This window comes from Diplodia seriata (assembly GCF_021436955.1).
Source record: "Diplodia seriata strain FDS-637 chromosome Unknown scaffold_8, whole genome shotgun sequence".
In the NCBI taxonomy this organism is placed as follows: domain Eukaryota; kingdom Fungi; phylum Ascomycota; class Dothideomycetes; order Botryosphaeriales; family Botryosphaeriaceae; genus Diplodia; species Diplodia seriata.
Window position 1 is genome coordinate 118,492 of NW_027117315.1, and position 23,700 is coordinate 142,191.

Sequence of the window (23,700 nt, forward strand, 5' to 3'; positions counted from 1 at the left end):
CTCCCCCTCCTCTTAATTGACTTGGATCGACTGTGGCGGAGTCGCGTGGGGCTTGGGTGTATATGATGGCTGACTGACTGACTTGTATAGTGCGCTCATCACTGGACCCGGGACGCCTGGGAACGGGACGAATGGGACGGTGACGTGCTACGGCGCGGCTTGTTAAAGGTGTTGATGTGGTGTTTTTAATTTTTAATATATCCTAGCACCGCTGTACTGTAAAGCGGTGCGTTGTACTTTGGTCCTCCTACCAAAATACTGCTCGTTGCTGGTCCGTGTTCCGTGTGTTTAGTGAAAGTACCCGGCGATTGCTCTTTCGCCGCTTGGTCCGCCCACTTCGAACCTCGCATTATGTTTCCGTACAGCCGTGTTTCTATTCGGCTCGCACTTCTTCATGGGGGTTTGGCAAGTTTGTCGAGCGCAGAGCCTCTTCTACCAGTCGCCCCCACACGCGATAGCTGACTCGCATTGATTGGCTCGCCTGTACCATCTCGTCTATTGGAATGCCCGAAAAAAGCGAAGCGCATAGATCTATGAGGCTGACGACGCGCTTCTTGCCTTTTGCTTTCCCAGTCAAGCTCCAAGTAGCTTTCTCATCATGCCTGTTGTCGGTTGAGAGTCACTGGTTTTTTCCTTCTGGTCTCCGAGCGGATCATTCCGATTGCTCTTTCGGATCACTGCCCCACAAAATAACTACGCCACAGCCACGTTTTGTGAGAAACATAGGAATGTTTTCCCTTTTGCTGTTCATGGAAAGTGATTTGCACTGTACTTGCACACCTTAACGGGGCGAACGCTCCTTCGGGGAGGTGACTGGTAGGCGTTGTTCTGTGCGACAGAAGTGCGGAGAAACCCGAAATAGTTGACACCCCGTCATGGTAGCCTTACTCGGAAAGAAGAACATGGCCAATCTCGAGGCCGCGGAAGTAATCGCCACATGTCATGAGGAGTATTTTCAAGTTATCCCCGCGACCAGTAGAAAAGTGACACATGGGGATCCCGTATCCATGCTAATCTGTCAGTGTATATCAAGGCTGACTGCGCGCCTCTCTCCGGGACCATCTTTTCTTCTGCAGCCTTCCCGTCGACATCTGAACATTACCCTCACCCGCCCCACATGGCCGGGACCGTCGTCCCTTACAACCAACCGAGAGAAGATGAGGATGGTGTGGTTGCACCAAGAACGGTAGCCCGCTCCCCCTTTCGGTTAAGAAATCAACCACTTACGAGCATACAGAACGGCAGAACCGCTGAGCAGCAGCTGATATTGGATCAAGCCAAAATCATCAATGGTCTCGTGGGGACCGTGCGGACTTTGACCACCAATGATCCGCAAGCAAATCAAGCGGGCGTTGTTCCAAGACCACATGTCTCATGGCACTGGGACACCGATTGCAGACTATGGTCCATGGCGTGGAACAATAATGGCATATCTTGGATGGTATACCAGGACGGGAGGAAATTCAGGTGGGATGAACCAAAGATGGGTTGGGTAAAGGAATGAATGCTGTTGGAATTTGAGGTGTTTGGTGAGGTGTTGTTGTATTGGCATGAGGAGCGGAGGGGAGGCGCCCGGGGGCCTGCTTATCTACCCTGCTCCTCGCTGACTAGGCTATTCTGTTTGTATTCCAACAAATGCTTGTGGCCATTGGCTTGGTCTCCATGGCCAATGTCTGGCTGATGGGCATATCCAAGAACTGTAGCATGTGATCCAGCAATGCAATCGATTACGGACGGGAAAGCCCAGATACTGAGTGAGTGGGTGATCGCATCGCAAGCGTTATTGCCGAACCTACTGACGTCAACGTGGTAAATGCTTCGCAGTGCCAATTGAAAAACTTTTGAGGAGTTGTGTGAGCGAAGAGCAAAGTGCAACGTGGCTGCGCTGCCATTTCATGTTCACTGTCAGCCTTTCGGGGCAACACCGCAGAGGCAGCGTTCGCCTCACCTCCACCCAGAAAACCATTGCGGCTTGCATGCAGACCAACGAGAATACAGTACGTCGAAAATCGGCCGTACAGCAATGCTAAATCCCATAGGCAAGGATGACCTGAGCACACTGCAGCCTCGAATGTTGCCTATTGCCCTCAGCCTTGCCCTCAATCACTGAACGACAAGGCTCCAACGCAGACCCAATGATACCACCATACGCCGTTGGCCGACCAGATATATATAACCCTGGAACGTGTGATGGGTCAATTATTACGTCTTACAACTGTAGCCGCCATTGGTAAGCACGCGTACTGGCGTCCAATCACTGATGTGAGTTTCCTTCACCAGCGAGAGAAAGAATTCAATTGACCAGATGCACAGCAGCACGGCACAGCGAAAGACGAACCGGGCCACAGACCAGAGTGCGGCGTGAAGAAAAGCAAAAACGCAGAAGGGCTCGAAAAGAAAGATAAACCCCCTAACGACTCAGACACTGTGCGTCCGCCGATGCGTCAAAACACCCTTATCGGCATCGACATCCTCCCGAACAACCCGTCCGCCCTTCTCCGCCGCCGCCGACGACGCCTTCGACGACGCCCCCGACCCCGCCGACGCCTCGCGCCACAACCCCGCCGCCGACACACCCGCGCCCTCCTCCCCATCAAACACCCTCGCAATCTCCTCCAACGAATACCCCCTCGTCTCGGGATAGAAGAAATAACACGTCGCCCCGATCCCCACCAACAACACGACATACACGATATAATACCGCCAACCGATGGCCTCCAGCGCGACGGGGTTGACCAGGGTATTGAACAGGATCGCCGCCTGCGTCGTCGCCACCGTGACGGCCACGCCGCGGGCCCTCAGCGCAAACGGCCATATCTCGCACGGATAAGCGACCAGGAGCGGCGTCCACGCCGCGTCGTACGCCGCGTAGTACAGGAACAGCATCGGGATGACCGCCGTGCCCACAGCCCTACTCCCGCCCCCCGCGGCAGCATCATACGCCCCCGTCAACGCCGCGATACACACATAACACGCCAACATGCCCCCGCACGACCACAGGAACAACGGGCGGCGCCCGGCGCGGTCGACGAGGACGCCGGCGGCGAAGGCCGCGCAGACGAGGTTCCACGCCTGGATGCAGCCGTTGAGGAGGGTCTGGTCGCGCGGGGCGGTGACGCCGGCGGTGGCGAGGACGGCGGGGAGGTAGTACGACACGTTGCCGACGCCGTTCCACTGCGCGGAGACGCCGAGGGAGAGGGAGATGAGGAGGCGGTGGCGGTTGCCCGGGGTGCGCAGCATGGCGGCGTACGAGTTGCTCTTCCCGTCGCTGGACTCCAGCTCGAGGGCGCGTTGGACTTCGGCGAGCTCGAAGTCGACGAGGGGGGATGACGATGACGACGTGGTGGGGGAGGGGGAGGGGGATGGGGATGATGGCGCGTGGTAGGTGGCGAAGAAGGCGCGGGCGTCGTTCGTGCGGCCGCGCGAGGCGAGCCAGCGGGGCGACTCGGGGCAGAGCAGGTAGCCCGGGAGCGCGAGGAGGGGCAGGCCGGCTTGCAGCAGGGACGGGATGCGCCAGGACCAGGAGCCGGGGACGGATTGGGTGCCGAAGGTGACCCAGGCCGCGAGCATGGAGCCTGGCATTCTGCGTTAAAAACGGGGAGAGGCCGGAGGGAAGAGGGGTTGTTGTTGTAGTGGTGGTGGTGGTGGTTGGAGAAGGGGGCCAACTTACCGACATACCACCCGCAGTTGAACATGGCCGTCAGCACGCCCCGGTGCGTCGGATACGCCGTCTCGGCCATCAGCAGCGGCGCCGTCACCATGAACCACGCGCTCACGCAGCCCACAAAGAAGCGGCCCAGGATGAACATGGCCACGTTCTGCGCCGCCGTCTGCAGGACCACACCCAACACCAAAAAGGCATACCCAGCCAGCACCCCCGGCTTGCGGCCGAAGCGGTTGCCCGCCCACGCGGCGACGGGGTACTGGAAGATGGAGCCGACGGACGACACGGCGTTGATGAAGCCGAGCCAGGCGCCGGTTGGCGTGTGCATGAAGGCGTTCCACTGCGGCAGTGCTTGCAGCCCGTTCATGAGCGACCCGTCATAGCCGTTGGCCGAAGAGAAGAGGATGAGCGAGATGAGGCAGAAGTTGAGCCGGAGCAGGTTGCGGCGCCGGTACCATGGCGGTTGGTCCGCGGGGAGGACGGCGGCGAGCTCGGCGCCGACGACCTTTGTTGCGGCGTCGTTGTCGCTCTTTCGCCGAGGCATGGCAGCCGCCACTCGTGGTGTTGGATCGTGGAGGTGCTGCGAGAGGTTTGAATTAAGGGATGATTGGATCCTTCCGGTCGATCCGGGGCAGAGAAAGCAGCAGCAGCGCGCTGCTAGAGAAGACTGCTTAAGAAGTAGCTTCTAATGTCAGGAGGCGAAGTCTAATGGAGCAGTCGACAGACATTTATGAGACCTGCAGCGGGATGATGACTCGAGGCGGACCATGGTGCGTCGTCAGTGACGGCTTTTGAAACCCCACGGGGAACGCCTCTGCGTCTATTGGTCGAACCGGACGTTGGTCCGTCCCCTGTTAAGCTTCAGCCGGCCGCCTTCGTACTAAATCGGCGCCGCTACCCTTGCATTGCGCCGACTATTTGCCGAAGGGGGTGCTATATAGGGGAACAGAGCGCGCGGCGGGCGCGTTCGGCTTCCCCATGGGGATTCGGGTAGTGGTTGCGGGGGTGCCGCCGGGCGGGGTTGAGGAGCGGGCCGCTGCACTTTGTGGTTTGTTGCCGCGTGGTTTGCGGGGTGTGGGGATTTTCGGGAGCCATCGCCCCTGGGATCGGCAGCGTTTCATGCGGCGGATCGGGGAAGAATTGGCTCCAACTGCTGGAATGAGTTTGACTGAACATCGGTCCGGATATGTAGCAAAGCAGGTTTGTCTCGGGTTCGTAAGAGTAGTTCGTATCTCGCTAAGTGAGGACATGAACGCCTGACTGGTCAAGGATAGAAGTGCGATGTGAAAGGACGAAACAGAAAACAAACAGGCAGGCCAAATAAGCTGAGATACTGCAACGAGTGGCTGCCTGGAGGTCCCATAGCTGTTGAAAGGTAATGCAAGTAAGTTTCGAAGCAAAGTCCGAAGAACATGGAAAGAGAGCAAATCCAAACGAAAGAGTTTCGGCGCCACTTGGACAGTAAGCAGAAACCTTTACAAGCTCCGCGACGGTATGCGGTGCTGCTGCAGCGTTTTGTAAGCCAACCGATTCCGCTCTCCGATATTGTCTCTTAACTCGTCCAGGTCACGGCCACTGATAGGCCAGCCTTGTGGATTTGCAATCGCCAGGACCTTCACGGAACAACGTGACTGTTTCACTGTTTCCGCCAGTAGTTCAACAGACTTGTTCGACTGTGGTCCACAACATAGATCCATGCGGTCAATTACCAGATGCACTGTCTCCTCAACATCAAATAACTGGAATGTTTCGGCAGATAGTGTGCGTAGTGCGGAATACTTCTCTTTGTCATCCTCCATTGTTGGGAAGTCGCTGAACCTTCTCACGGACGCTCCAAGTCGCGTATCCTGGGCGTCATCTCCAAGTCGGTGATGTTTGACATTAAGGAGCTGGAAAAGGAGAGTTGACATGAGTTTATATAGTGTCCTTTCTTGTGGCCTGTCGCCGGGGCTCAATACGTAGAAAGCGTAGGCGGCGTCAGATTCATGCAGCTTGGTTCGAGCCTTCCAAGCCAAGGGGGAAATCCAGCAGTGGTATTTGTTTTCCGTGATGTTGTTGTTGTTCTGGCCCACCAGGATTAGCATGGCTGACTGTCTTGGTGCGATCCAGTAATGGTACGGATCGGTTTCCCCACCCAATTCCTCAAATTTGTTCCACTCCACTTGTTTGTAAACGTTGAGTTCGCCAGATACCCTTGTCTCAGTCCGGAAAGATGTTTTAGAGTAGTCCTCCAGAAACTGATGTTGTTGATCTAAAGACCAATTTTCCAGACCGAATAGCTTCTGGATCACTCTCAGGCGGCTGTAGGCATTTTCACTTTGCAGTTCTAAAAAATACGTTAGTATACTGTACAACTACAAAGTCTGACGACACACCTGTAACTCTTCATACTTTTGCAAGGCTGTTGAGCTTTTGTGATCGCATTGTGAAGTTCTGTGTTCTCCTCAATGTTTTTTTTTTGTCCGTCGTGGTGGTGTGGAAGGCAGGAAGAGGAATAGAGCTGCTCGGTTTCATCGCTGGGCCAGCTTTCCCCATAAGATGTAGGCCCCGAGTTGTGTCTTAACTACAAGTAGTCCGTTCCGCCTTTTGCTTCTTCTTCTCACGTCACATTGAGCCGTTCTCACAGCTTTCACCAAGATTGACATATCTTCTACCAATCTGGGCCTCTAGAAGAGCGGATTTGCCCACAACGACGGGTGCTGGAGTTGTTGTTAAGGCTGCGGCTGTAGCCGCCTGTGCCACAGCCCTCATAGCTGGGTGGTGCCGCAGTGGACGGTCTGCCCCCACGTTCTCCCACCAGGATTGTACTCGTATGTGATGGGAGTCGTCTTCTAGACTCTCTAGTCGCTTCAATTGTCGAGTTGAGAGAATATGGTCAAGTCAACTGGGCTGTCGCGGGTACCCTCCTCGTTAATGGTGTCATACTCATCGCTGGCTATTTGAAGATCGGAAAAGCGAGCTGCTGGGAGAAAGTTCTCCATCCCGAGGCGACCGAGAATTTGGGCGAGGACGTAGCTTCTCATTAAGGCGTTCTCAAAACGAAAAAGAAGAACTTAATACTGCGCAACAAACACGGTGATTAGTAAGTTCCGTTCGCTTCTGGTTGTTTTCCAACGTTGTTTTGCTAACTGTCCATGTTCATTAGTTTTTCCTTTTCAACTATCCAAGTGGTTCCGGCTGGCACTTTGGAGCAAAGCCCAAATCCAAAGCTTTGCCATATACTCAGTCCCATGTAAACAACACCCCTAATCTCTTCATTCTTACTGATTCAATAATACTCTATACAGAGCTCTGTGACCTATGAAGTGCCACTGCCTAAGAGATGATTAAAACTGGAGTAGACAATTAGTCATCACGCCAATCACTTAGTCACCTGCTATCCACACGATGAGCCGATGGGATAAGTACAAATCCAAAACCTCCATCGCGTCAATAGACAGTCCCATACCCTTCAAACAACCACACCCCCACACCCGCTCACCTCCTCCAAAATGCCACCTCAATTCAACCCGGACGACCTCTCCCGCTTCAACGACTTCCGCATCTTCCGCGCAACCTACAAAACCGTCAACTCCTCCCACGCGCTCACGACCGACATCCTCATCCCATCGCACCTCCTCTCCCCACCAACCCCCGCCCCCGCACGCCCGATCCTCCTCCGCTTCCACGGCGGCGGCCTCATCGCCGGCTCCAGCCTGTTCCCCGACTTCTTCGCGCCGTGGCACCTGCAGCTGGCGGCGTGTCGCGCCACGGCGCCATCATCGTGTCGCCCAACTACCGGCTTGCTGCCCGAGAGCGGCGTACGTCGGCGCCGTCCTGGCCGACGTACGTCGAGGACCACTGGCGTTTTGGCTGCAGGGCTCGCTGGCGTCCTTCGTCGCGAGCAAGTGCACCGCCACCTCAGCCCGCTCCGCCAGCGTCGCCGTCGCCGTCGCCGTCGACACGTCCCCGAATCCTGGGGGCCGGGGACAGCGAGCGCGGGCGGCTACCTCGCCCTGATGCAGGGGCTGTCGCACGCAGATGGGATACGTGCGGTTGCCGCGGCGTACCCGCTCGTCGACGCGAAGAGCGCGCACTTCACCTCGGCGTACGCGAAGGCCATGGTCGGGCTGGACCCGGCGCTGTTCCCGCGGCGCGTCGTCGACGAGCACCGCGGCAAAGTGCGTGCGGGGGAGCTGCCGGCGGTGGTGTCGGAGGACGCGCGGCTGGAGCGGGGGGCGCTGATGTTCGCGATGACGCAGGACGGGTTCTGCAGGGAGTTTTTTCCCGAGGGGAGGGAGGAGTTGTTTGTCCTGGAGAGGCTGGGGAGAAGGGGCGAGAGGTTTCCGCGCGGTGGCGTGTTTGTTTGGCATGGCAGGAAGGATTCGGTCGTGCCGGTTGAGGGGAGTCTGAGGCTGGAAAGGGTGGTGAGGGAGGTTGATCCTGGGCTGAGGTTTCGGTTGGCGCTGAGGGATGGGGATCATGGGTTTGATGCGGAGAGCAGTATTGATGAGGAATGGATGGCTGAGGGGTTGGGAGAGATTGTGGATGCGTGGTTGGCTTGAGGACTCCACGTAGATCATGTGGGCTTTCTCTTCATTGCATGGTTGCTGGACTACTTGAACAATTTCCCTTGATCCGGACCAGTCCCCTCCATCCATCACACCACACTACCTTCGGATGACCGCCTAAGAAGCCTTGCACTCCAGGACTATCTCCCACAACCCCTCATATTGTCCTGGTACTCATTATAAGCAATCATCTTCTTCTGAAGACCATTGTTGAAGTCCCTGGCCCTTCCGACGACCTCCCTGATATGGGACACCAACGCACTGCTAAAGTTGGATGTGCACGAACTCAAGCAACTGGAGAAAAGTGAGCATCACCATTTTGCATTTCAATAGAGAAGGCTAATTGGTCCCAAAACAAGCAGCCTAAATTTCGAAGCTTTATACTCTGCACAAACCCTACAGAGGTTCATTAGCCAACCTGGCCGAGGCATTTCAAACACCCATCTACATCTTCCGTCAACATCTCAATCGTAGACAACAAAGTTCCGTCCATCAGACATCGATTCGGCCTGGTCTCCTCGCGGGGCGGGCGGGCGGGCGAGCGTCGGCAAGGTCCGCATGTACGTACGCGGATCAGGCGTGCAACACACGCACTCGAGTCATGTCCGAGACACGGTTTCCCGATCGGCAGGGATACGACACGATAACAAAAGGAAAAAAAAGGGTTGGCAAAAAAGCTTGGTCAAAGGCTTAATTTCCCCTCTCATCTCCACCTCCCGGAGAAGCCGGTTTGTGTGTGTGTGTCGGAAAGGCAAGTCGCGGTCGGGGATTGCTATCCTGCATGACAACAACAAGGCGGCAAGTACACACGTAAGCCTGCTCGCTCCCCTCCCCCCTGCATGGTACGAGAGCGACTCAGCTTTGTGGAGCGCGCGGCGGAAAACTTCCGTCACCGCAACTACACTACTACCCCTTTGCATGTGAAAAAGCTTAGTTATCGTAAGTATCCTATTGGGGGGAAAGACGAGGAGGTTCGCGACGCGTCATGTGGGGTAGATAGGGTAGGGTAGGTCAATAATTTCCCGCACGAGTTCTTGTCGTCTCATGCCCCGGAGTCTGCCTTGCGCCCGCATGCCTGTGTCATATCGCGTTTGACGGAAAGTAACGCGCCAGCGGCAACAGCCACTGGTGACGACGACGACGACGACGACGGCATATCTGCATGATCTATGTTTGATTAATTCCATGTCTACGTAATAATAATATTAATCATACTCCTTCCCATGTGACGACGATGCCCGCCCGCCAGTTGGGTCGTCCATTATTCTGCAAAAAAAAAAAAAAAAAAAAAGAAGAGCAGTTTTCCCTTGCCCTCCCTCCCACTCCGTCATTCTACCGAACGGATAAAAGTAGTAGTAGTACTCCTAGAGCGCCGCCAAGATGATGATGAAAGAAGGCTAAGTAAGTCAGAGCGTCCAGAGCAATGATGGATAAATAGCGTCCGGCGCGGCGACCGCAAACATCAACAACAACAGAGAGCGACGTTTTCACTCAGCTCCCCGCGCCCTTCTTTCCCCCCTTCTTCCCGCCACCATCCTTTTTCCCACCATCCTCCTTCTCCTTCTCCCGACTGCCCTCGTACCCCGGGAAATCCAACGGGTAATGCGGGTCCACCGCCGCAAAAACCTCCCAGTCGACGCCGCGCTGCTTCTTCCACACGCTGCCGTCGGCCTGCATGACGTCGACGTAGCGCTCAGGCTTCCACGCCTGGACCTCGGCCCACGTGCGGATCATGCGGCGCCAGTAGCAGGCCTCCGCGGCGGGGGTGAGGTAGCGGTCGCGGAAGGTGCGGGCCGAGTTGCGGGCGACGCGGCGAGCCGCCGCCGGGTTGGCGCGGTAAAAGGCCACCTTCTCCTCGAGGTCGGCCCAGTCGTTGCGGACGGCGATGTAGTTCTGCTCGGGGCCTTCCGCGACGAGCAGGTCGTAGTAGTGCGCGTGGTGCTGGAGCGGCTGGTGCACGATGGACGCCGACTCGCAGTTTTGCAGGTACCGCAGCCGCCCGCTCCACGCCACGCCCTCGGTGTGGATGGGGAATTGGTACTTGCAGAACTCGGCCATGTGCATGCGGTGCTCGCTCATCTTGCGCACGTCGGCCCACGATTCGTCCGCCGAGGAGGAGGAGGAGGAAGGCGTGGTGTTGGGGGTGGATGCCTTTTCGGATGCTTCGACGACGGAGAGGAGGGCCTCGCGCACGGCGTTGTTGGGCGAGCCGCGCCAGACGGCTTTGGGGATCTTGGAGTCGAAGGGCTGCTCCGTGTGGTGGAGGCGCTCGCGGAACGAGACGTACGAGCCGAGGTCGGGGTTGGGGAACTGGCGTTGCTGGTCAGCCTTGCTTGGAGGAAAGAGAGAAGAGTTGCTCACAGCCCAGCCGTCAAAGTCTGGAGCGACCCAGGTCTTGAGGCGGTCCCTTGGCCGGTTCCAGCCCCACACGATGCGGTCGTCGGGCGCGTCCAGCGCCGGCGTGTCCTCGAGATCGAGGATGAACTCGACGTTGGGGATGGTGCGCGGGTCCGGGACGGCGGCGATGGCGCGGTAGAGGTTGGCCAGCCCGGCGAGGCCGCGCATGCGGTCGCATGCACCCTTCATCTCGTCAATGATGTACATCTGCGGCAGTACCGTTAGTGGCGCGGGACGGAAGAGAGTGAGGTGTCGACGCTCACCTGACCGGAGTGGATGAGGACATGGACCTGGGCATGGGGCCAGGGCTTGCGCTCCTTGTAGATCTGAACGTGCATGGGCTTGACGGATTGACGGCCAAGATGGTCACGGGCACGGTAAAGCTCAGTGTAGAGGTCGGGGAAAGCGACGTCACATTGCTCGTCCGACAGGCCGAGATTCCTGGCGTCGCGGGCGGCATCGAAGCGCCATGTGGTGGTGCCCTGGCCCCAGAGCGGCTTCGACGATCCCGGCCTGGGGTAGCTTTCGGGCTCGGCCAGGCGACGAGGAAAGGTGCCGGAAAAGGCGAACAGCACGGCGAGGAGGACTCCGGCGCAGGTGAAGTAGAAGAGCAGCGAGCGGCGGCCCCGCATCCACACGGGGTTTGTTGGCGGAGACATTTGCGATTCGGCGGATTCGGAGCAAGGCTGGGAGAATGGGCGCAGAGGAGAGGGCGGGTCGCAGGTGCATGTTAAGAGTTCGGGCAGCGTGCAGGGCGCAGGGATGCCATTGGCCGCGTCTTGGTTCTAAATTCAAGTCTGGATTTCGGCAGGCTGCATTTGCGCGGCTGGCCCAGGGCGGCGGAATCAGGCGGGTCGGGCTTGGGCTTAGGCAGGGGCGATAAGCCCACGCGCGGCGACGCTGTTGCTCGAAGGCTAAAGAGAACAAAGAACCGGGGACATTTATGACGTGACCGGTGATCCTCGCTCTGACCGCCCATGACTTTCGAAGCAAGGTGCGTTTGAAGGGCCCGGATGCTAACAAGGCATTCTGCTGTTCTGCGCGGTTTACCACTTCGATAGATGCGCCACGTCCTCCTTGTGCGATCGACACGGTCTCAAAGCAACGTTCCAGCCTCGCGCCTTGGATTGCAGCCCATGTCCAGCGGTGCCCCGGAAACAAGCGTGCAGCATTTGCAGCAGCATCTTCGTATCCCACGCGCGAGGAGTGCTCGCTTAACAGGGGCTCTGTATTGTGTGTGTGTGTGTGTGGTGGGGAGGATTGGGGGTGAGATGGTGTTCAGCTTGGGGCCAAGGCTTGTGCGGAGCTGACGTTGTTGTGCAACACACGGGCTGAAGATCTGGAGTTCTCCGAGCCAGGCGTAACAATGATGTCTTGCACGGCTGTGGAGGTGCGAACAAACGCAACGCCGGCGACGAGCGGCGGCCCGCACCGGCAGCAAACGGACTCACTACTGACTGGAAATAGGTAGCGCTTACGGAGACTTGTCGTGCCCAGGCGCGTCGACGGCTGAATGCGCCGCTGGACCTGCAGGCTGGGGCGTAAGCATTGATCTACCCGCCCCTACTCGGGCCCGGTGCATGGCCAATCACAGACACGTGGATGCCGCTCACCAATGGCCGCGTAAGACGTGTGCGACGAGGCTGATCGCTGCCGCGCGCGGGGGCTGTGCATTCAGCCTTTTGTCGGTCGATGCGCTTCCACTCCTAAAGCCGGCGGTGGTGCAAGGGGGAGGTTGCGGGGACGAGGAGAACTGCGGTGCAGATTGGGCTTGTGGGCGCAGCTTGGCGGATGAGATCATCGCAGCCAAGCGAGAAGCGAACAGAGGAATGAATTAAACAACAAACGTCGCCGCATCCCGCAACCCAAAGTGCTGCGGCAGCGAACCCGCCACCCGCAACCCGATCCCCCGCTCCTCCAGCAATTGGCGCATCTCCTCCGCCTGTCCACTGTCCATCACAACGACGCAGCTCTCCAATTGCACAAGCTCGAGCGTGGCTGCGTGTGCCAGCACCAGCTCAACCAAGTCCCGGAAAGTCATCTTACAGCATGTCAAAACCAGCTCCTTCAGCCTCGCCAGCTGCATCCCGCCTCCCACCAGTCCCTGAACCACTTCGCCGAGTGAATCCGACCCCGATGATATCGCCAGCTTTTCAACACTCGGCGCCGCCGCACTCAGCAATGCGCGCATGTAGCGAAACATCGAAGCATGCCTGCTCGCTTCCTTTACTGATGGCCTGTTAGCCTCCACGTTATGGGGAAAAAGGGCCCCCACACTCACAATCCAGGACATTCATCACTCCGATATCAAGGCTCTTCAACCAAGGCATCGCGCCCAGCTCGCACGACGGCGGGCACGCCTCAGTCGGAGGAGGCTCCAGCACCGCCTTGACCCCCTCCGAGTACATCGCCTCCCTGACGACGAGTTCCGGCACATGCGTCCCCCCGGCCCTCAACGCAGCCACCACGCTCCTGAAAGGCCACGACGACATCGGACCCCAAGCGCGGAAGGACTGTCCGCTACCGTCGCCGTCGCCGCCGTCGCCAATGCTCACCGGAAACCCCCGAAGCTCGACGCGCCGCAGGTTCTGCAGATTCCGGAACATCTCCGCCAGGAGCCGGACGTGCGTTTCCGAACACCCGTCCACGACGTCTCTCTCGATCCGGACCGGGCAGTCCGCCAGCCCCGGGTAGGACCGACACTCGTGCTCCAGGCCAGAGCCGTGCGTGTCCGCAACGAGGAAGCGGCCGTCGACGCAGAGTGTCGATATCCGCCGGGCGACCTCGCGGTTCCGCGTGACGGGCAGGAACGAGCGCAGCCCGGTCTCGGTGAGCCGGATGTGCTTGTCCAGCGGCATGTTTTGGGCGATGGCGTAGGACGAGGCCTGTGCCAGCTTGTGGTTCGCCAAGCGGAACGCTCTCAGGTCTTTCAGCTGGAGATGGTTGGTCATTTCGACGACGAGCTCTTCCGGCAACGACAGGATCGAGGCGGCGGCGGTCGGCGCGGGCTTGGTTTCAGAGGCCCCCGCGTCCCCTTTGCAGCCCGGCTCGCTCTGGCCGGGCGTGGTGCGGGCGTAGTCGGCCACCCTCAACTCCTCGAATGAATGGTCCTGATACGGAGCTTGGAAGACGATGCTCTGGTACTGCTGCCAGTGGTTGTAGGTGCTGTCCAACTCCTCTTCGCGGAAGAGCGGGACGAAGTCGACGTCGGCGGTACCGCTGGCGGCCTTGGACACCCATGGCTGCGAATCAATCGTGTAGAAGCACGGGAATCGTGACAGCAAATTGCTTGCTCTCGCAGCTGGCGATCGTGGCATGGCGCGGTGAATGGTGAAATGGACCCTCGAAGCGTTGGATATTGAGACCTTGTGAGCGGACGCGAACTAATTTATAGCGAGAAGAATGGCTGTCGCGCTGCAGGAGTCAAAAGTGGCGCTCGTTAGGCAGCACAAGGCTCCAGCCAGGAGCCAAGCCAGTGGCGCGTCCGTGCTCGGCGAATCTACATCCAACACCATCGACTACGAATTTACAAGAATGGAAGAACAATTGGAGACTGGAGTGGTCTTCAGCATGCTCTGGTTTACCCAATGCTGAGAAGCCTTGCGTGTAAGTGCGCCTGTGTGACTATCGTTCAACAAGTCAAAACATCTTCTCCACCTGCTACAATCTTTCCTCACGTCTCCCGGTCTGCCGAATGGCATTTGTCACGGCTTCTTTTCACCGTGATGGCTGGTTGGAAAAGTCTCATTTACTGAGACATTTCCTCCACAGTCGGAGATGCATGCGGTCTCCGAGTCCGAAGCACAACCTCATTCGGCAGTGACGAAGCTTGCATTCAGGCCGATACGCTTTCTGCTTTGTTCTCCATCTCGCACATAAATCTCACCTCAACCCCTATCCCCACAAAGTCACGTCCCGCGGAGCCCTCTCCCGGTAGTTCTCCACAAAGCGGACTGACTCCTCACGACTGCTGGGAGGAAGAAGACCCGCCGCCCCGGCCCGTCATGTCCCCCGTAGGACCCCCGCCCCAACCCCACCATCCCCCTCATCCCGCGCCCCTCTCATCTTCCTCAGCAACACCATCCCCCAAATCCCCGCCACCATCTCCGCCCTCGCCCTTATCCTCTAGGTCCGCGTCCCTTCTCGGCTCCGACTCCCACCACCGCCACACCCGGGGCCGGCACCTCCTCCACCACCCACACTTTCGGCTGGCTCTCCCGGCCCACCTCACCTCCCTCGCCCCGCGCCCTCACCACGACCGCGTGCCGTGCCTGCAGACGGGACACTTCACGGCGGGCGCGGGGCGGGGCCGGCACCTCGACTCGACGCCCTCGCGCCCTCGCGCCCTCCCTCCTCCGCTCCGATTGCAACTCGGACGCTGCTGCTGTACAAACATCACCCTTGCTCGCGAACTGAGCAAAGCCAGCGCGACGTCTTCGCCGACCCGACCCCCGGCAAAACCGCGCGTGGGTGCGTACTGCGTACTGCGTCGCCGCGCCGCGCTGTGCTATACTGTGCTGTGCTGTGCTATGCTTCGTCGACGGGTCGGCTACAGCGTCCCGGCCCGCTGGAGGTTGTGTGCGTCGCGTCGCGTCGCGTCGTGCAGTGCAGTGCCGGCGCGTTGCTGCCGCGCCGTGTGGGATGGGACGACGGGGACGGGGGACGGGGAACGCGGGAGGTGTGTCGATATGGTGCCGGGGGGCTTTTTCTGCGAGTGCGGCGCGGCGCGGCGTGCAATGTGGTGGCGGCCCGGACGTGTAGGTGGATGATTGCGCATGCGGTGCGGTGCGGTGCCGCGCGTGTTGCCCGTTGCAGGTTCCGAGGGCGGTAGAAGGGGGGGCTGCTGCTGCTGGGGTTTTTTGTCGTTGGTTGGGGTGGTTGTGAGTATTTAGTTATGTAGTCGGTTGGTCGGTCGGTCGACGGCCTTCCCCTCCCTCCCTCCCTCCCTCCCCCGCGGAGAAGGGGGAGAAAAAAAAAAAAGAGAGAACAACAGCTCGAGGCCCCGATCATGGCGGCGGCTAACGGACAGGCCTGGCCGGGCTGGCTGGGCTTCGCACCACTAGAACCATCATCGCCAGCATCATCCGCGTCGCGTCGCGCGCATCTCGACCATCCTGCGCGAGCGAGCCCGACAAGACGTGGGTGTTCGTACGACAGCAGCATCTGGTCCGCCCGTCGAGGTCGACGTCGGGCTGGTCTGCGTGTCGGCGCGGCCCGCGACGTGGAAGCTGGTCAGGAAGGTGGCGCCGAGGTTCGCGGAGGAGGCCATGACGAATCATCCCTCGGGTCGAAGAAGTGGTGGTGGTGGTGGTGGTGGTGGTGGTGGCGGTAGTGAGAACGGAACGGCGAATGATGCTGGTGGGACGCGGTAAGCATGGCTTTCCCACTCTTGTCTCTCTCGTATTCCTGTGAATTTTTTTTTTACAATTCTTAATTTGTACAGTCAATCAACGACAGCGGCAACGACGTGAAGCAAAAAACATTCGTCGTTGGACGGAACGGAAAATACAAACAGCCTCATGCCGTAACCGAAAAAAAAAATAAAAGAAGAGAAAAGTGAAAAAGAGAAGAGAAAAAAATCCAATGGTATCTCAAATTTCCCCATTGGGGGTGTACGGCCGCCGACAAAGCAACCCTCCGTCCCCCCTCATCGTAGGAAGATTGTCCCGGAAAAAGAAAGAAAGAAAGGATCCCAGAAAAAACCGTGAAACTCCCCATCATATCCCGTCCGTTTTCCTTTCGTTTGATCCCTCCTCATTACATCAAACCGCATCACACTACGACTCCGCAGAGCGGTGGTGGTGGTGTAAACAACTCACAGCGCGCGCCCACCCACCCACCTCCCACACAACCTCCCTCCCTCCCCCCGGGTCGGTCGCCCGGTCGCCCCCACCTACACTACTGCGCCACGAAACCCTCGGGGAAAGTCAAGGGGATATGCCTTGCATGCACGACCGTCACCTCCTCACCCCTTCTCTCCATCGCGCCCTCGACACCCGTGCACGTCTTGACCAGGCCCGGCTTGACGACGGCGACCTTGCGGGGCTCCTCGTCGAGCCCAAGGTTCTGCGGGGTCCAGACGTACGCGAAGGTGGCGGGCTGGGCGAAGACGAGGGCGCCGGCTTGGGCGGCCTCGTCGCAGATGGCGACGAGGGCGGCGCGCTGCTCGGGGGCGCCGGGGAAGGATTCCCACGGCGCGAAGGCGCCCGTGATGCGGTCGGCGATGGCGCGCACCGCCGCGCTGCGCGACTGCTTGGCCAGAGGGTTGGACGTCGCGGCGTTGGGGGGTTGCAGGTAGGCGGTTAGCACGCGCCAGTGTGCGAAGGCTTCGTCGAAGGCTGTTTGTTTGCGTTAGTCATGACCGTATGCAAAAAACATCCTCGCCGCCCCCCATGGTGTTTTTTTTTTTTTCCGGGGATGGATTAATGGATCCATGAGCATCACTCACCAGCCTTCTCCTCCTCGCCCGCGCCCTCCCTCGCATCCCGCCCATCCCTCAACGCCTGCGGCAACCCCGTCATCCACGGCGGCAGCAACGAATTGCGGCCGCCCTCATCCATCGTCATGGCCTGCTGGACCATGTACGCGATGCTATGCCTGATAAGACTCGTCGGCCGGCAGACGAGCGGGTTGGGTCTGTTGCTCTGCAGCAGGTCCGTCAGCGACGACGGCAGGTGCGGCGTGCCGACCAGCATCAGGCACGCCTCGTGCGTCGCGTCCAGGTCCTCCGACGTCTTGTCGCGGTAGTACTTTTCGACGTACGCGTCGATGCCGTCGAAGACGCTGGACACGGCGGACCCGATGGCGGCGTCGGCCGCGGGCTTGGGCAGGAGCGACTCGTACGCCGGCCGGGGCGGCGCGGTGGGCGCGGCCGGCGCGGCCGGCGTGGTGGCTGATGAGGTCGAGTTGCGCTTTTCGTTGTTGTCGTCGGTGGGCGCGTCGCCGGTGGCGGGCTTGCGCGGGCCGAAGCAGGAGAAGAGGCCGGACATGGTTGCAGGTGGTTGGTGGTGTTGTTGTTGTTGTTGTTGTTGTTGCTGTTCCGGGGCACGCTGGTGGCCTGGGGAGCTCGTGCGGGTTGACCAAGGGGAAGATGCGGTCGATGCTTTTTGCGGGGAGGAGGGATTGGAGCTTCCTTCCACGGTGCGGACAATGGTGTAGCTACTGTCTCTCTCTCAATTCACGACTAAGAAGGGAGGGAAAAAAGAAGGAGAAAGCCAGCAGGAGATAACAAAAACCAGACGTCGCACATGTTTTTCAATGCTTGCGGTCCAGGAGAGAAAAAGGATGCGCAGCTCGGCCTCCCGCTTCCCCGCGGCCGCACCTCGTTCCCAAGGGGGGCATGGGCCAGCGCCCGATAAGCTTCTAGCGCCGCTCCAGATGCAGATTGCGCCCTGAGTTAGCCCGTTTGTAGAGCAAGCGTATTGGTTTTTTAGTCATGTCCCGCCCATCATCTACTGGGCCCCGGCCTCCTGTGCGGCGGCCAAGCCCACGATCGCACACATCCCCATTTCACGTGGCAGGCGCCTCCCATGCCGTGCATGATGCCGCACGCGCGCGACAGCTGAGCCATGGGTCCTGCGAACCTCCATTGCGCGCTTCGAAAGGGTCCTCGCCCGAGAGCAGGCCGGGGCGGCACGACAGCAGAGCTTGCTTTCCCGGCGGCGTTGCTCGGTGAGAGTGGCCGCCACTCAATTTCGGGGGCCCGTCAAACCGTCATGTCAATGGGGCCGCAGGGACCAGCGATGCATAATTGACAGTGGGACCGCGTTATTCCGGAACCTCCTCCGATCGTCGCGTATCTCAAACGCACTGTCCCCCCCTGCCACAAGCATCTGCCTGCTGTTGTGCGTAACAAGCGCTTCAAGCGGAGCGGACATGTGTAGTCGACTACTATTACTGCGAGGGAGACGCTCGATCCGAGCGAAATGTCAAAGCGGTCTTGATTGTTGCGTATCAGCTTTCAGGTCCGCGCGTCACGCTTACCCGGCGCCACGAAACTACCCACAATTAAGCAGCCGCTACACATTCGCCAATCAAGCCCTGCGTCCACTCGGCCAGAGAAAAGGCACGGGCCCTTTCAAACGCCTCTCGCGCCCTTTGCAGAGTCGCGACGATGCGGTCCACGTCCACTGCGTGTCCGGCGGAGTGGCGCAACGGCACGACGCGACTCAGGAACGAAAGCGCCGTCGTCAGCGTCATGCTGGAGTAGTCCTGGAAACTCGCGTCAGTCGGCGGCGTCTCCCAAGGACGTGTCTTCTCACTATGGTGTAGGGCAGGCTCTCCGCCAGAGCCTGCGAATCGAGTGCGGTGGTCAGCAGAATGAAGGCGGAATCGACTGCGAGGTCGACGGCGCGCAATGCCAGCTTCTCGGGCGCAGTGGCTCCGTCGTGTATGATGCCGGCATCGAGCACGCGGCCGTTGATATATCTACGCGGCCGTCAGCAAAGAATCGCTTGCGAGCTTCACGTCCCGCGTACAGTCGAGCAAACGCATAAGGGATGTCCAGCCTGTTTCGGTCCTGCGGCTGTGAAAACGTCTGGTAGAGAGGATCGATGGAGTTGTGCACCCGGTGGAACCAGCCCTCGAGCGAAGCGTTGAACGACACCAGCCTGAGCTCACGCTGATGGGCCCCCAACTCGCCGATCCGAGTGTTTTTCGCATTGACTGCGCGCGCCTGTCAGCTGCCATCGGCCGAGCGGTTGATCGCATCTCACCTATGATCTCGAACAGCTCCAGGTACACCATGATGCGCTGATCGACAGGCCTGCTGTGCGGCGACCGCATAAGACCCCGGGCCTGCTCAGCGTGACTCTGGCTGTTATCAACCAGGTACGGACGTGATGAGGTGTTGGCCCTGGGCTAAGATCAGAAGGGTGCGGCACTGCCAGGATCCAACCAACGGGAACGTTACATGAGTTCGTAGGTCACGATGGAAAGCCATGTCCTCGCCCGTTCGATCTCGTCCCGATCCATCGTACCCGCCTCCTTGGTCAGGCGCCGCGCCTCCTTGTGCAGCCCCATTTCGTAGGCGATCGTGATGGCGCTTCCCCACAGCCGATCGAACCGATACCACGCGCAGATCAGCATGACGGCCCTCAGAGCCAGCAGGCTAGGCGGAGGACCAAAGGCCATGGACGACGTCAGAGATTGCGCTTCGGCGAGACATCTCTGATGCAGCTCGCCCTCGGGGTCGGCGGCGCGCGCCCCAACGGCGCACACTACGGCGAGAAGGATGGGCTCCTGGCGGATGGCGTCCAGCGTCTCCGGAATGGCGTCAAAGGTGGCTATTGTGTCGTGGCATCGGGCAAGAAACCTGCGAGAGTGCCAGTCAGAAACGGCGGCCACCGGTGCGGAGCGAGACTCGCTGACGTCTCAAACAACCGGACGCATTCGTCTTCAGTGATGCCCTCTCGGGCAACAGAGTCCCCGTGGGCAACAGACGGGGTCGATGGAGTAGGATTGGGGGTAGGGCGTCGATCGTGGCTTTGGCCGCTTCGATTCGCAGCCGACTGCTGGTTGCTGTTGGCCAGGTCGGTCACGTCGCCCCGAAGGCCCTCGACCACGTCGGTGAGGCGAGCAAGCTGGCCCTCCAGCCTCTCCAACCGCTCCGACCTGCGGCGGTCAGAATCATCACGGCGGCCATCAAGCTTTCGGACTCACGGCTGGGGCGACGCCTCGGGTCCGCTGGTGGCGGCGCGCGTTATGGCTCGCGGCTGCACGAAGTGACAGTCTGCGCCGCTGGCCCTGCACCTGTTGGGCGCCAATCAGCCTAAGCACTCTGGCAAGACGACGATCTCCACGAACCGCTGGCACGGAATGCTGGCCGGCCCCGCGCATTTGACTCTGGTGGAGCTCTAGCCATCAGCCACAATCCTCCGACCCGGAGCAGGGCACGCACTTCAACCGGCGACACCTCAAACACGCGGCAAGGGAGCTGGACAACGCCCCGCTGTCAGCAAAAACACCTAAACACGCTAGGCAGGGCCGGGCGGACGGACCGAGGGTTCAGATCGGACATGGCGATCGAGAGCGGGCGGCAGCGCAGCAGGGACGGGTTGCTTCGGAGTGTGGAGGGGACAGCTGCGGTCGGTTTTATGGCTTAGGGCCTAAGCCGCTAGCCAGGCACCTACATACACGCCCCTCTCCCATTGGCCCGCCCCCCTACCGCCTACCCGCGCGCTCCATCGCGTCCTCCCACTCGGCGCGCACAAGGCCGTAGAACGCGTCGTCCGCCAGCACCTCGAACCCGACCAGCGCGTTCGCCTTGCCCGCCCGCAGCGCCTCGCCGTGCGCAAACGCCGTCCCCGCCGCGTCCCGGAAAGCCGGCGTGTGCGGCGGGCCGGCGGCGTCGATGCGGAACATGGGCTGGATGCCGGGACACAGGTACGTGACGTTGCCCATGTCGGAGCTGCCGTCCTGCTCGTACCGCCGCGCCGCCTCGTCCAGCGGCAGCATGTCGTCCGGCTCGACGCCCAGGTCTTGCAGCATGAAGCGCCGGTACCTTTCCGCCAGCGCCACATTGGTGACGACGTCCTCGTACACGGCGTCCCAGCGCAGCTCGACCGCGCACCCGGCCTGCGCCGCCGCGCCCTCGAACACCGGCACGACCCGCTCCCGCAGCGCCCTCAGCCCGCGTCGCGCGCCCGGATGCTGAACGCGCCCTCGGCGGCGTCCGGCACGACGTTCGGCGCCTCGCCCGCGCGCAGGATGACGCCCTGCACGCTCTCCTTCGCCGTTTTCCTATCCAAATGCTGTCTCAACCGCGCCAGCCCCTCGTACGCGCCGACGATGGCATCGCACGCGTTGCGGCCCTCCCACGGCGCCGCCGCCGCGTGCGCCGCCTTGCCGCGGAAGTACGCGCGGAACTTCCACGACGCTTTCGTCGCGCAGACCGGCGTCGAGAAGGACGGCATCGGGTGCGTCATCAGGCACGCGGACGCGTCGCGCCAGCAGCCCCGCTGCGCCATGTAGTACTTGCCGCCGCCCGTCTCCTCGGCCGGCGTGCCGACGACGAGGACGGTGCCGGGCGTCGAAGTGTGCCGCAGCGCCGAGGCGGCGCCCAGCCCCGACGCGAGCGTGCTGGTGGCGATGAGGTTGTGGCCGCAGGCGTGGCCGATTTTGGGGAGGGCGTCTGCCGCCGATCAAGTGTCAGTGAGTGAGTTTGGAGGTTGTTGGGTGAGTGGATGCGTACCGTACTCGGCATTGTAGGCTACGGTCCGCCCGCCTTCGCCGACGGTGAAGCGCGCCTCGAAGGCCGTTTCGATGTCGTAGACGGACCGCTGCACCGTCCAGCCTTGGCGCTCGAACCAGGTTGTCAGCAGCTTGAAGGCTTTGAACTCTTCGTATTTGGTCTCCGGGTTGTTGTAGATCTGGCGGCGCACGTGAGTCTGTTACTAACGTGTCGGCGTGCTTGGGAGTGATGATGGTTGTTGCTTACTTCGAGATTCAGGCGCCGCAGCTCGTCGCTGGCATCGTCGATGGTCTGGCAGATGTTCTTGACGACATCGGGAGAGAGCTTGGACTCGGACATGTTCTTCTCGGGGAATATATCTTTTGGCAGCTTTGGATAACAGGAGAAAAAGGTCTTGGAAGATGCGGGGTAAGTCGTCTTGTTATACGGCAAGGTGAGTTTATGATTGTCATACGGGGTCGTAACGTCCTGGTTTGCCGGCCTGACCTACAAGGACATCGGCCGGGCCGCCCGATACCCCTGCACCTCCCACCCACGACTTGGCCTCGGGATGTCTGCGATAAGGCCGTGCTGTATGAAAGACCGCTTCCCGGCTCGATGAAAGGTGGTTGAAGTGTGGTTCCTTGCTACTCTTTTCCCGGGTCTGAGCAGCTCCCATTTCCACACATCCCCACAGTTGTCCGCTGCTCGATCCACAACCCACAGCGGTCTCCCCCGCCGGCCTTCTTCAGCATGGAGACGAAGACGGAAAAGCACTCGGGCACTGCCGCGCAGCAGGACGCGAAGCCGTCTCCCGACGACATCGGCGTCGCCGTCATCGCCGAGGTGGGAGAAGTGCTGGACTACACGGAAGAAGAGGAGCGGGCAGTGCGACGGAAGATCGACCTGCATCTGATGCCTCTAGTCAGTTTTCCACACTCACCCATCTCGAACACATACGGGCGGCGGCGGGGGCGGCACTGCTAACACGAAAGAAATTAAAAAAAGCTCATGATCACCTACCTCATCCAATTCCTCGACAAGTCCTGCATCTCCTACTCGGCCCTGTGGGGCATGCGCCAGGACGTCGGCCTGCACGGCAGCCAGTACTCGTGGCTGACGACCATTTTCTACCTCGGCTACCTCGTCGCCGAGTTCCCGCTCAACTACCTCTTCCAGCGGCTGCACATCACGCGGGTCTGCGGCGTCATCATGTAAGCCATCTATCTGTTCGCCGGGGAGGGCAAATGAGTTGACACAATCCTTCAGTGGTCTGTGGGGCACCGTCCTCCTCTGCATGGCCGCCGCCGACGACTTCGCCGGGCTCATGACGACCCGGTTCTTCCTGGGCGCGCTGGAGGCGGGCGTGAGCCCTTGCTTCGTGCTGCTGACGAGCATGTTCTACAAGCGGTATGTTGTGTGCTTTTGTTCCGCAACAACAGTCAGCATTGTCACCAACAACAACCAATCAACCAACCATCTTACCTAACTCGAAACCCCCCCCCCCCCCCCCCCCCCCCAGATCCGAACAACCCCTCCGAACAGCGCTCTGGTTCAGCATGAACGGCCTCGCCCAAATCCTCGGCGGGCCCATCGCGTACGGCATCGGCCACATCCACAACCCCACCCTCCCGCGGGCGTGGAAATTCCCCTTCATAGTCTTCGGCTCGCTCACCGTCGCCTGGTCCGCGCTTTTCTTCCTCCTGGCCCCAAGCTCCCCTTCGACATCCCCCTTCCTCACCCCACGCCAACGCCGAATCGCCGTCCAGCGCCTCGCCTCTAATAATACTGGCACCGACCCGCACCAAGTCTTCAAACCTGCCCAAGCGCGCGAAGCCCTCGCGGACCCCAAAACCTGGCTTCTTGTTGTTTTTACTGTTGCGTCTAACGTGCCTAATGGTGGTGTTGTCGCGTTCGGG

At 60.0% G+C, this 23,700-nt stretch overlaps 7 protein-coding genes across 7 annotated transcripts; 1 reads left to right on the forward strand and 6 right to left on the reverse strand.

Moving 5' to 3' along the window:
* Positions 1 to 2,418: 2,418 nt before the first annotated feature.
* Positions 2,419 to 3,676, reverse strand: SLS55_007642 (uncharacterized protein; the record flags this gene model as incomplete). The annotated part of the gene is made up of 2 exons (XM_066779058.1): positions 2,419 to 3,444; positions 3,671 to 3,676. The coding sequence occupies 2 exons, from the start codon at positions 3,674 to 3,676 to the stop codon at positions 2,419 to 2,421; spliced, it is 1,032 nt and encodes a 343-aa protein (XP_066629862.1).
* A 6,029-nt stretch (positions 3,677 to 9,705) lies between these two features.
* SLS55_007643 (uncharacterized protein) lies at positions 9,706 to 11,270 on the reverse strand (the record flags this gene model as incomplete). Its single annotated transcript, XM_066779059.1, has 2 exons — positions 9,706 to 10,818; positions 10,875 to 11,270. 2 exons carry the CDS (start codon positions 11,268 to 11,270, stop codon positions 9,706 to 9,708), a joined length of 1,509 nt encoding a protein of 502 aa, XP_066629863.1.
* A 1,593-nt stretch (positions 11,271 to 12,863) lies between these two features.
* On the reverse strand, positions 12,864 to 13,928 carry SLS55_007644 (uncharacterized protein; the record flags this gene model as incomplete). The annotated part of the gene is made up of 1 exon (XM_066779060.1): positions 12,864 to 13,928. One exon carries the CDS (start codon positions 13,926 to 13,928, stop codon positions 12,864 to 12,866), a length of 1,065 nt encoding a protein of 354 aa, XP_066629864.1.
* Positions 13,929 to 16,509: 2,581 nt separating this feature from the next.
* On the reverse strand, positions 16,510 to 17,600 carry SLS55_007645 (uncharacterized protein; the record flags this gene model as incomplete). The annotated part of the gene is made up of 2 exons (XM_066779061.1): positions 16,510 to 16,949; positions 17,060 to 17,600. 2 exons carry the CDS (start codon positions 17,598 to 17,600, stop codon positions 16,510 to 16,512), a joined length of 981 nt encoding a protein of 326 aa, XP_066629865.1.
* A 1,018-nt stretch (positions 17,601 to 18,618) lies between these two features.
* Positions 18,619 to 20,629, reverse strand: SLS55_007646 (uncharacterized protein; the record flags this gene model as incomplete). The annotated part of the gene is made up of 7 exons (XM_066779062.1): positions 18,619 to 18,822; positions 18,873 to 19,038; positions 19,089 to 19,275; positions 19,326 to 19,465; positions 19,523 to 19,924; positions 19,981 to 20,223; positions 20,610 to 20,629. 7 exons carry the CDS (start codon positions 20,627 to 20,629, stop codon positions 18,619 to 18,621), a joined length of 1,362 nt encoding a protein of 453 aa, XP_066629866.1.
* A 143-nt stretch (positions 20,630 to 20,772) lies between these two features.
* Positions 20,773 to 22,141, reverse strand: SLS55_007647 (uncharacterized protein; the record flags this gene model as incomplete). The annotated part of the gene is made up of 4 exons (XM_066779063.1): positions 20,773 to 21,235; positions 21,268 to 21,742; positions 21,803 to 21,998; positions 22,049 to 22,141. 4 exons carry the CDS (start codon positions 22,139 to 22,141, stop codon positions 20,773 to 20,775), a joined length of 1,227 nt encoding a protein of 408 aa, XP_066629867.1.
* A 393-nt stretch (positions 22,142 to 22,534) lies between these two features.
* On the forward strand, positions 22,535 to 22,999 carry SLS55_007648 (uncharacterized protein; the record flags this gene model as incomplete). Its single annotated transcript, XM_066779064.1, has 2 exons — positions 22,535 to 22,705; positions 22,790 to 22,999. The coding sequence occupies 2 exons, from the start codon at positions 22,535 to 22,537 to the stop codon at positions 22,997 to 22,999; spliced, it is 381 nt and encodes a 126-aa protein (XP_066629868.1).
* Positions 23,000 to 23,700: the final 701 nt, after the last annotated feature.